This window comes from Miniopterus schreibersii (assembly GCF_964146895.1).
Source record: "Miniopterus schreibersii genome assembly, chromosome: 16".
In the NCBI taxonomy this organism is placed as follows: Eukaryota; Metazoa; Chordata; class Mammalia; order Chiroptera; family Miniopteridae; genus Miniopterus; species Miniopterus schreibersii.
The window spans coordinates 13688209-13700613 of NC_138116.1; the positions used below are offsets into that span (position 1 = coordinate 13688209).

General features: G+C 38.9%; 2 protein-coding genes across 2 annotated transcripts in view; one reads left to right on the top strand and one right to left on the bottom strand.

Annotated features, from left to right (window-relative positions):
• TRIM37 (tripartite motif containing 37) overlaps positions 1 to 12405 on the top strand; it is a 120248-nt gene that overhangs the window by 64303 nt on the left and 43540 nt on the right. The window lies entirely within an intron of this gene.
• Positions 1 to 12405, bottom strand: part of PPM1E (protein phosphatase, Mg2+/Mn2+ dependent 1E) — an 85280-nt gene that overhangs the window by 2380 nt on the left and 70495 nt on the right. Inside the window, exons 3-6 of the mRNA XM_081115923.1 lie at positions 11699 to 11898; positions 8599 to 8787; positions 5910 to 6053; positions 5594 to 5687 (exon numbers count right to left, since the gene is read on the bottom strand). Of these exons, the coding sequence (XP_080972049.1) occupies positions 5594 to 5687; positions 5910 to 6053; positions 8599 to 8787; positions 11699 to 11898 (627 nt within the window). The remainder of the gene's footprint in view (positions 1 to 5593; positions 5688 to 5909; positions 6054 to 8598; positions 8788 to 11698; positions 11899 to 12405) is intronic.

Below are 12405 nucleotides of genomic sequence, written 5' to 3' on the forward strand. Positions count from 1 at the left end.
CCTTGTTTAGAAATCAAGTTTCATGCTGGAACAAAAAGGAAGGCTTGAGTTATAAGGGATTTTAAAAAATCAAGTCCCCAACTCCCACAAGCCAGGAAAAGTCATCTCAAGCCTCAGACAAGGGAACTAGGATGTTAGTCTCGGTTCCCAGTCCAATTTGCTTTCACTTTTTAAATTCTGCTTTGCTTATTACTTCTAGAGAACAGTCAGAATGTGTCTGATCATTTTTTTCATCTTCAGGGACTACCGTATGCTTGCTTGCTTCATGTTCCCCATCATTTCCCCTCTCCCCCATTCTGTTCTTATTGCTGTTGTTCATTCTCCACCTGTGAACAACTGCGAGAACCCCCAAAGCCCTATCTGCTCAGCTCATCCACTTACAGTATGACATTTGAGCTGAGCCTTGAAGAAGTTAGTTATCACCAGGCAGAGAAGGGCCCTGGGTTGAGGGAACAGAATGGCAAAGGCAGAGAGGGAACTTTTAGGGAGTAAGTAATGTAGGGACAGACTGGAGCCCTTGGTTCCTACACTGAACTAGGTTTCTATCATCAGACTACTAAGACAAGCCATCATCTACAGTGCAGTTGGGAACTTCCAGATCCGGAGCACTTCCAAATCCATTCATTGTTTACATTCATTGTTTTCCTTAGGGATTTGGAGAGAGACTAGCAAAAAGGGTCCTTAGCCTATTGGGTAACCAAACAGCTTATTACTATGACAAAGGATATGCATTTCCTGACAAAACCACAGAGTATTAAGCAGTAAGTCCTAGATTAGGGTATCATAATTCATCGGTAAACAATAGTTTTAAAAAATTTACAGACTGCTTTTTATCATTTGTAAAGTAGTGCCAGGCATAGCTTAGTGGGTTAAGGACGCTGGCACTGGAGTCACTGCCTGGGTCTAAATCTAGCACTTGTTAAAAACCCTCATCAATTACTATTCTTTGCATTGCACTAAAACTGAACTCTTTGACTAGGAGAAGATATATATACTTAAGTGATCTGCCTATATTTTCACTGTTTCTGGTATCTGTTACAGGCTCTCCTACCTAAGTAAGGTTCTCCCCAACATTTCACATCCCTTTTTAATCCTCAAGTAGGCCCAGATAGCTGAATAGGAACCCTATGGAGAACTCTGCTAGCACCAAATGGGCCGCATGCCCTATCCAGCAGTTGGCAAGGGATACCCTGAACAACCAATACTGAATATGTTTGCCTGCATTAGTTTATCTATTAGGTAAGAAACTATCTTTTTCACATAGTAGCCAGAACCATCTCACTTCTGTACCCTAATGCCTTTTAATTAGCTTTCAACAATTAGCTTTAAAACTTCCAGTCATGGAGTTCAATGTCCTCCACCAATCCACTTCACAGATTTCCCCCTCTGCTACTCCACCTGACTGTATTGTTATCATCATTATTATTTTCTAAATTCCAGCTCTAAAAATAAATGTGATCTGAGTCATACTGTTCCCAAAAATCTTGTTTTAGTGCTTCAAGTAAAAGGCTACTGCAACTGTTAGTTTAGAACAGAACATACAAAGATTTGCAGAGGAAATGCTGCCAAAATTCTGGCTTTTCACCTGCTCTACTACTGTATGTCAAATTCATGACATTTCGCCCCCAAATTTGGTAGGAGGGCATGATTATCCATTTCATGGTAGAAATGGCAACATCTTTCTGTCTTCAACCGCCTATCTCCATATGCTAGTCAACTTTGGATCATAAATTTGAAGGGCTCATGGGGAGAAACATTTTAAAAGCTTTTCATTTTTAAAGATTTAAGAGTCATTTTTTCCTAAGAGTTGAACTCTGCTTAGGAGTCCTTTTTCTTGTCCCTATTTAACCCTCTATTTTATTTCATGAGCTTTCCAAATCTCACAGTTTTCAACTCCCTCTTCCAGTTAAATTACTGGATTTGGGTAGATGGCGTAGTTTACTACTTCAAAGAAAATTAAGTGTATCAGGCCTGAATTTCCTCAATTCCTTTCGACCTACCCCCAATTCTTCTTTTTGAAAATCTGTAGAGATTCACCCATATTAGCTGCCATTTCTCAGAGTAAGAAGTGTCCCTTCCCTTCTCAAAGCTAACCTGTGCTCTTGGACCTGTCTCTCTAGGACTCTGGCTTCTCTCTCCCATGTTCAATTTCTCTTCTACTTGCTCTCTTCTTTTATCCTATAAACAGGGTCTGATCTAAAATCTCACCTAAAAACAATAAAAGCAACTCTTTCCCAAATCAGCTTTTCCCTCAAGTCACCACACTGTCTCCCTTCACCACCAAATTGTCCAAGAAACCAAATCTGCACACACTCCTTCATGTTAATGCTCATTTTCCTTCACCTGATTGTTTTCTGTTTTTTGTGACTACTGACCCAAAACATTTCTCTCAGATGTTACCAATCATAGTAAGCCCTCACTTACTGTTGCCAATAGGGTCTGCAACTCTTAAGTGAAACAACATAAGGAAACCAGTTTTACCATAGGCTAATTGATAACAAAACAAGAGTAAGATCCTACAGCATCTCATGACATTGAAGGAAACATTATTCAAGGACCTGCTGTATTTCCTATTTTCAAAATTCCAGGTCTTTTTTTAACCCCCTCCTCACTTGACCTCTACAGCACTTGACTCTGTTGACTACTTGCTCCTAGAAACCTTCCCCTAGCACCTCTGATACCCCACTTCTAAAACTCTCACCCTCTCTTTATTTTTTTCACTGGCTCTTTCACTTAATAAATGTACTAACAGCCCTGGCCAGTGTGGTTCAGTTGGCTGAGCATCATCCTGTGTACCGAAGGATTGCCAGTTCAATTCCTGCTCAGGGCACATGCCTGGGGTGTGGGCTTGATCCCTGGTTGGGGACGTGCAGAAGACAGTTTCACTGGATGTTTCACTCTCACATCAGTGTTTCTCTGTCTCTCCCTCTCCCCTTCACTCTCTCTCAAAATCAATTTTTTAAATCTTTTTAAAAAAATTAAAAATAATAGCACTAACAGTCACTGTGTGCTAAGACTGTGCCAGGCAGAGCTTTGAGTGTGGTGTATGTATCTTGCCATTTAATACAAAAACTTCATGAGTTAGGTACCATTACTCTTCACACTTTACAAGGAACAAATAGACACAGAGACATTAAGTAAATTTCCCAAGGTGCACACTTGTAAAATGGCAGATCGAAGACAAACAGACAGCCGACTTCATTATGTTATTCTACCTTAAGGCTCTCCCTTTCCACACTATGTACTCTTCTTGGGGAATGTCATCCATGCCCATAGTTTCAACTAATTGTGCATGCGTGCGGGGGGGGGGGGGGTAGGTTGCTAATATTATTGCCAAATGGGATGAGCTCCCAAATCTCTGTCTCCAACTCAGAGCACTTTGCTAAGCTCCAGATCTGTATTTCCAGTTGCATATGAATTTATCTTCCAAAATATCCCACAGGTACCTAGAATATAAAATATGTCCAAAATGAACTCATCATCTGCCCTCCTCCCCACCCACCAAATTGCTGCTGCTTTATTACAAATACTTTATCATCTTTTCAGTCACACAAGTCGAAACCTGGAAGTTAGCTTTCCTCTTCCCCCACAAACTGTCATTTCTGTTTGATCAATTTATACCCTCCTCTGTATCCATTTTTAGCTGCCTCATCTCTGCAAACTGTATCAACAGCCTCCTGAATGATCATTCATGTAGGCTTTCTACTCTAGTCTGTCTTCCAAATCATAATTACACATATCTTATAAATACAAACCTGATCATGTGGGCCTCTGCTTTATCACATGGTAAAGCCCAGACTACTTAGCCCCTTCACAACCTGGCGCCAGCACTTCCACCTCTGCCCCAGCCTCCTGTACTTGTTGCTGTACCTAAAACATGACAATCTTTTAGACGCCCAGGTATTTGTATTTCCCTGTACCTGGGATTTCTTCCCTGAACACTACCCTCTGTGTCCAACTCAAAAGTCGCTTCCTCTGTGAAGTCGTCCTATTCTCTCTTAGACAGTCAATGTATTCAAGGACATTCCTCCCCTGCTTTAGTTTCCCCTTGTTATATTTTTAGAAACAAGTAAAGGCAAGTATCCCCTAGTAAAGCTGGTTCTGTAACAGGCATTAAAGATACCTCTCAAACTCTGACAAAGACAGGAAGATCAAGAGGAAGAGGTCTTTGGTTGGAATTGTCAAAAAATAATTCTGTATAGGAGTATGTTTTAGAAATGAGAAATTTTCCCTATTTGGCCTTATTCCAGAGTTCCTAATAACTCCCTCAGTCATAAGGTAAAGCCAGCTTTCAGTTTTTCAGGAGATATTTGCAGAATTTTTCTTTCTCTCTCAACCTTCTGGGCCACTTCACAGCTTGCCAGCACCTTCCCAGAGAGTGGGAGGAACTCACATCAGTGGTGAAACTGAATTAGTCCTTTGAGACTTTACTTTGTTAATGTTCTGGAATTTTTTGGTAATGGTAAGCCACAGTTGGGGACCAGAGGTGAACTCCATTTGTCCATGTTATCCCTATGTCAGGCTACTCATTTCTTTAGGAGGCAGTGACTAAGAACTGCAGTGTATATGCACATGTGCATATCACCCATATAGATACATCTATTTATTCTTTTTTTAAAAACAGAAAATGAAGCTAAGGTATGAAACCTAAAATAATAAACCCAGGTACCAAAGTGAAACAAAGACAGAAACTGGACTATAGGTCAATTCTCTGAACTTACACCCTTGAATTTTGTCAACTTAGCTGTTTACTCTCTAAGTTTTAGAATTTTGTTGACTTCTCCCTTCTTTTGAAGAATTTAGGTCTCAGGGAGCAGGTTCTTTGAAACCCCAGGGTTATCTGGCAAATTATTACATTCCTTATATAGAAAATTATTTCCATCTAAAAAGCACAATGTTTTTCCCATGGATTTGTTCTCTGTTGTTTCTGTCATTTTAGAATTCATAATGAGTGACATAAAGACATAAGCAAGGTAAAATATGGGGGGAGGTTTCCATTCTCTGGAAAATACGGGTTTAAATGAAATATGACTTGTCCAGCTGGTGTGGCTCACTGGCTGAATGTCAACCTATGAACCAGGAGGTCACGGTTCGATTCCCGGTCAGGGTACATGCCCAGGTTGAGGGCTAACTCCCCAGTAGAGTGCGTGAGGAAGCAGCCAATCAATGACTCTCATTATTGATGTTTCTATCTCCCTCTCCCTCTCCCTTCCTTTCTCTGAAATCAATAAAAATATTTTTTTAAAAAATTAAATATGACCCAAAATGGAATGAAATGAGGACTGCTGTGGTTTTAGGTGGATATGTATACCAAAGATTAAAGACTTCCATTTTTTTTAAAGGATAGAAACTAGTAAGTTCTGCATTTCTTAATATAGTTCCTTTTCAATAATGGAATTTAAGCATATAAGTGAGTAGGTTAATTAAATCAAATAATTGAAAGAGGCATCATCCAACTGTTGTTTTACATAATAATAAGCACACTGATAATATAAATTATCATCTCAGGTTCCTTGTTGTATCAGAGTTAATATAAGACAATGAGCCAGAAGTGGACAGTTTAGAGAAACAAAAATTAATTGGTTTTTCTTACCAATAGCTCTGGAGACCGATAGACTTCCATTCACTCTCCAGGCACCAAACCAGACTACACAACCTCCAAGGGCCTCAATTCGCTGCTTTTCATCCTAAACAGCAATGCAATAAAAAGAAGCAAATAATTAGATTCAGAATTTATTCATCTACCTTAACAATAAACAACAGATATAATACTCATCAGCTTCCTGGAAAGGTTCTCTTTATTTCTTCTTTGGAAGGTGGGCATGATTTCTGAGATAATGGTGATAATTATGTAATTAAGTGGATCTTAATAACTAGAAAACTGCCTTTGTGGAACAGACCATACTTACCTCTCTGTCTGGTTTGTGTGGCTTCATTAGTTCAACAGCTTGGCCCTTTCTCACAAGCATAACCTGGGAATCACCCACCCAGGCTACATGTAGCATATTGCCTCTGATAAAAGTCACCACTCCTGTGGTTCCACATCTTAAGCTCTGAAATAGTTTAAATAAAACTAGAGTCAGTAAAAATAAATATATATCAAATTCTAAGAACATATATGCATAACCCATGGACACAGACAATAGTATAGGAAAGGCCTGGGGTGGGGCAGGGTTTGGATAGAGGAGGGCAAAAGTGGAGACATCTGTAGTACTGTCAACAAAGTTAAAATAGTTATCAAATTCTCAATGAGGAGCAATTTATAATTGATACAGACCTTTCAGTTGGGAGCTAGATTATTAATAGCTTGATTTCACAAATAAATAGAAATTTCTTTTTCTAAATTTGAATTTCTCATTTTTATGTGCATGTATGTATTTATATGTGCACATACATAGATCCATTTGATCTGTGATCTGCAAGGCAGGGATGATTCCATTTTATATGCAGGTAAGAAAACAATGGCAGGTTATGCAATTTGTCTAACGGCAGGTAACTAACTGATTAGTACACATAAGAGAAATGAAATTCTTTTTCCTGCTAGTCCAGTGCTGAATCCACTATATCGATCCTAAGAGTAAAGATTACCATATTGTGGTCTGTTTTGTTACTGACATACTGTATGTTTAGGGGGAGATTCCTCACTTTACAAAATAACATATAAAACATCTAACTGGTACACAAGTGCTCCCATACTCTGGATAGTAAGATAGGAGCCAAGAGATAACATACATTCCCTGGAGTGAGTGCTAAGACACTTATGCCTTAAAACAAAAAACAGTTTTAGAAATGAGAAATTTCTAAATTTGCTGAGGAACATTGCACGAAGAACTAACAACCTGGAATTTCACTGCAGTAGCTCAGTACCACTTTACTTAATGCTCTTGATACTACTGTACTAATATGACATCTCCATTTGACATGAGTCACCACCAAATGAGCATGACTTTCTGTTACTAAGGACTTGGCCCAAATTAGAACCAGTGCGTCATGGGTGGTAAAAGGCCCCTTGTAGCCAATGAGAAAAACAACTTCTCATTTTCCCTATATAGAGATAGTTTGTTATAAATCCTCACCCACCAATAAAATGTCTTCCCACACAGACTGTTCAAAAACTCAGCCCCCTGGAACACATGATAAAGACACTTCAGTGCATATGCCCTGGAGAGAACAGGAGGCAGGGCTGCTTCACAACAGGAATAGCTACTTCCCAGCAGTTAGCAGCACATGGGAAGCACAAGAAGGAGAAAAGTAACTGCTGAGACAAACCTAAATTATTCAAGAGAACTATTGGCAGGACTGAGATTTAGAAACTAGGATCACTGGCAAAGCAAATAAGGTGAACTTGGCCAGAAAAAAAAAGCCATACTTTTAAGTACACAGAAGAAAAGGAACAGAACAGGATGAAAAGGACAAGTGATTCTCTTAGTTTCACGTTGGTGATTACAGATCATCTCTCGGGGGCCAGGTCTTGTCCTCAGTCAGACCGATGACAGCCAGTAGCTCTAAGGCAGAGCGGAGCAGTGCTGGTGCTCAAGAGAGACCGGGAAGGTCTGAGGTCAACATTTGTATTTTGTTTTCTAGCCCCACACCTCTATATGTAGACCTTAGTGGTTGCTGTTGGTGGATTTACATATTAATCTAAACCTGGGGTGCAGGTGAGGAAATACTATTTCTCTTGCCTAATAACAAATAGTTCTGAATTACTGTTTTATTAGTTCCAAGCCCCACTACTGCTGTGTAGCTAACTATGAGATCAAAGAAATGGATTAAAATGATTACACTGTTCTCTCTAAGCCCATTTCGAAAAGAGTAAATGTTTAGGTCATAGGACAGGAGTCTTATTTTGTGTATATGTATAATACTGTAATTACTTTTAAAATTAAAAATTATTCTCCATCAGCCCCCAGTTAGAAATGAATATAGAGTACCATAGTTAATTATGTACCAATACCCAGACTGATAATTAAAGATTTTACTTTTAGATCTTAATATAGAGCCCCTGTCATTTATTCAGAGTAAAAACCTTATGTTTGATTAACCTTAAGAAATCAGGACATGAGCTCTGACTTTTCTTCCTGTTAAGAGAAAATCAGTTCAAGGATCATCTAAGGATTCACTGTCTCCAAGCAAATTTTTCCTCAACAGATACATAGCAAAACACTGCCAACCCATTTAGAACTAAATGTATGGGAGTAGTCCCAGCTTCTGTTTCTTCTTTAGACCATTGTTTTAATCACCGTATCCAGGTTTTATCAGCAAAAGTCTGCTTAGAGAGATGGTCCTCATGTGACCCTGACAGGTAATAGGGTATAAGAAAGACAAAACTCACCTGCCAAATCCAGCAGTGGAGTGCCTTTCTAGAAAATTATAACTTGGGAGTTTCTATACAGGACATCATAGCACCCCACTAAATTTCTTCCTGAAGAGAGAATTAGAACTACAACAGAATCCAATGCTGTGGGTCAAGAACAGTTTGGAAAAGAACTTTAAATAAATGCCTGCCCCAAAAGAGAAAATCCAAATAGCCCTTTAACCACAGACCAAGTTGAGCTCAGCTAGTGCAGTCATGGCTAGAATTTATGAGAAAATGCATACCTCCCTGGCTGCTTTCTGCACAAACCGCTCATCAGTGACCCGGAAGGCCCTGCACAAGGCCTCAGCAGGATCATGGGGGAACATCTCCTGGCGTACCAAGTTAACGTGCAGGTGAATGGAGGCGTAAATGGCAGCATCCACTCCTCCGTGGCCATCAAACACTGCAAAGTAAGCTTGTTCTTCCTGGTCCTGTCAATAGAAGCACAGAAACAGTGGCCCTTGCACTGTGGCCCTTCCTCCTCCACCACATTTGTCACCAGGTAATGAGACTAAATGTTTCCCTTTTCTGATACGCCTGATCAACTGCTAAAATACCTGCAATACAAGGGCATCTGTGTTTACACCAGAACACTGGAACACATCATGCCCAATTAGCTCAGGCTGAAGTGCCCTCTCTGTGAGAGTTGTTGTCTTGCACCATGGAAACCACCCACATGCATTTGCTTCAAAATTGCTATTACAATTTTGAGGGGAGAGGGAGGAGAGAGAAGGTATGAGGAGGGATTGAACAAAAGCTGTTCTGGATTGAGTATTTCCAAAAAGAAAAGCATTTTAATCATAAAATTAGAAACTCAGAACAATAGGAAATAATTGGCCTTCCAGCACAAGACCAATTATGTTAGGTTGTTTAAGATACACAGATAATGAAAGCATACACGTACTTCTAAACTGTAATATCTCCCTTATAAATCATGGTCACTGAATTCTCACCATAAATAACAGCTTCAACTGATTGGCAAAACTTGAACCACACAGATTTCCAAATGCACAGTAACACTTCCTCGTCCCCTAATGTAATTCTGAGCTTCCCATTTCCCTGCCCACCCACCCACTGCTTGAAGTGCTAAAACAACTGCCAGAGGAAGGGCTTCCAAACCTGTGCTTTGTCCTGACAAAGGAAGCCTAATCTCAAGATTACATTAAAGCCATTAAGTAGTTTGCTTCTTCAACTCAAGTGTTTAAATCTCAATCTAGCTCACTTAGGAGATCAATCACTGAACTCTGAGTCCTGGACTACCTTTAGGCAATAGTATGTAATGATTTTCATTTGTAAGTCTTTGACATTCCTTGGGCTCTAGGAGCTTGGATGAGTCCAGGTCCTGTCATTCAAAGCAAAACAAATATACAAAGTAAATCATAATTTTTATGTGCTTGTTTTCCCATCTGTTAGGTAGGGATGAGTTGCTGTCTCATGAGGATTTGGAAGGACTACTGAAAGAACAGGTATATTTGTACTTTGGGAAAGTTATTTTAAAGAGTATACTACATTTACATACGTACCGTATATAAACATCCAGAATGTAATAACACCCAAATATTATGAAGTCTATATCTACTTCAGACATTACAACTAGTTAATTTAGCAATCTAATGAACACCATCTGTAATGCCATTGAAGATTAACTGATTAAATAGAACTTTCTAGAAAAACAGTCCTGACATGTAGAATTTCTACCTGTACTGAAAAGTAGTACTCATTTTTAAAAAACTCAATTGGCATATCAAAAAACAGCGTGTGTGTGTGTGTGTGTGTGTGTGTGTGTGTATAAGCAGTTTTTAAATGACGAGTATACTATTGTGGGATTATCATAAAGAGGGAGGGGGGAAATAATACCTTTATTGGGACATGAGACTATAACTACACAATGTGAGATTGGTGGGGAGATTCTTAGTATAGCATCAAGAAACAGGAGGAACCAAATGGATTTCTTAAATAACTAGTATAGCTTCTTAAACTTAAAAAAATACTGATGTTTTTCCTATTATAAAGATGGCATACATTTATTTGGCCTGATAAAGAAGTAAATAAATATCTATAGTCCCACCATCCACAGATAACCAGTCTCTTTTCTGTACATATACATTTTTCAGTAAAATTAGGATCATACTATACACTGAATTTTATATAAATGTATTTCCCCCCATGTCATTAAGTATTCTCAAAGACTTAACTTTAAATGGACGTGTACTATACATCTTATGAGCCTATCATAGTTATTGTTCCCTGTATGTAATAATTTAGATAATTTCCAATTTTTTATTATTATTGACAATGTTGTGTAAAAGAGTTATTTCAAACAAAGCATCCTTTGTGTTACATTTGCATAGACATGGTAACATTTGGAAACAAAGATATCACCTGATCTGCCTTTGTAACATAAGCGCCAATTACTAACACACCATCACTGCTTATCAGACCTTCACAGTCAGCTAATTAAATTTAACAGCTAAATGGAGGAAATATTGTGCTTTGTAGAAATTACTGCATTGTAATTTCTAAGTTATGGACTTGAGTGAAGGAAAGAGGCAAGTGACAGGCAAAGGAAACAAACCTACCTCTGTTTGCATTAATGTAATACACTTAATAGAAAGAGAAGAGAAATATAACAAGAACATGGTTATTAGGTTGACAAGGCTCATATGATCCAATTTGTCAACAGAGATTCAGGAATGTAATTCCAGCTACTTTCCTATCTCAGAAACCAAGATTTAAAAAAGAAAACCACATGAAATTAGAGAACTGTCTCAGTCTCAAATTAGTTCTTTTATGTTTGTGTTTTGTGTTGCTTCAGCAAATAGTAATGTGGCAACTTAATAAACACCACTTGATTATACTATCAAAATAGTTTCCTTTAAATGAAACAGCTTTATAGTGATATAACAGTATTCTTTTTTACTTGTATGTATAGAATAGCTCTGGAAGGTTACACAAGAAACCAGTAATTCCCTTGCCTTCATGGAGGGGAACTGAGTGTTTGAGACACAAAGATAAGAGATTTATTTCCCTATTCTAAACCGTGTGACTGCATTACCTATTCAAAATAAAATAATTCCTTTTCTGTTGTCTAATGCAAGCAAATTTGTGCCACTTTGCCTTTAATCCTATTTCAACCTATCAGAGATACTATTAGAACTACAGGGTGGGGCAAAAGTAGGTTTACAGTTGTTTGTATGGAAAATAACACAGTGATTAATAATACAAGAATAAACTCCCCGACTCACAACTGTAAACCTACTTTTGCCCCACCCTGTGTACAAGGAGTTCTGTTAGAAAACAGGAGCATGAAGGTGTTTTTCTTAAATCAGAAGTGCCCTTTACCTCTAGGTTGAAGAGCATATTAAAGTCAGGAATGCAGACGTGTTTGTCTTCCATTTTCCTGCGCATGTTTTTGATGGCGTGGATTGATGTCTCATAGTAAAGCTGGGGTCTCCTGTGGAGAGGGAAGTCTTTCACCCAGCTGCAGCAAATCTCGTGTAGTTTGCTGAAGACAGAACGGGCCAATTTCACTGTCTCGATCTCTGGAAAGAAACACAGAAAACCCCAGTGAAGAGCCTTGTAAAACTGCTTTTCACTTGCCTGATTGGTAAAGACAGAAGTAGGTCACACTAGTCAAGCTCCTCCTCAATAGAAGAAATTCCTCCTCAAGAAAAAGGAAATGTTGCTTCTGAAGAGAGAAAATGACATCCTATCTAGCAGATATGATGAGTAGGGAGTTTATTCTTGCATTATTATTAATTACTGTATTATTAATACAGTAATTAATTAGCCAGCAGCTGCCACTAAGATGATCCTTGTGTCATGAGGAGAAACCTCTGGTCAGGGCTGGTTCTTTGCCACGGCTGGATTTCTTCTAGCCTGCAAAGTGCTCTGGCCACTGCTGTCTAGTTCAGGGCACTGGTTCCCTTTCGATTGGCTGCGATGGTTATCACCTGGTGAGCCAAGCCCCGTGTGCTTAGAAGAGTGACTGAAATATGAACAGTGGCTCTCCAGTTCATTGGAACATGAAAGGCCTATAAGCAACAGAT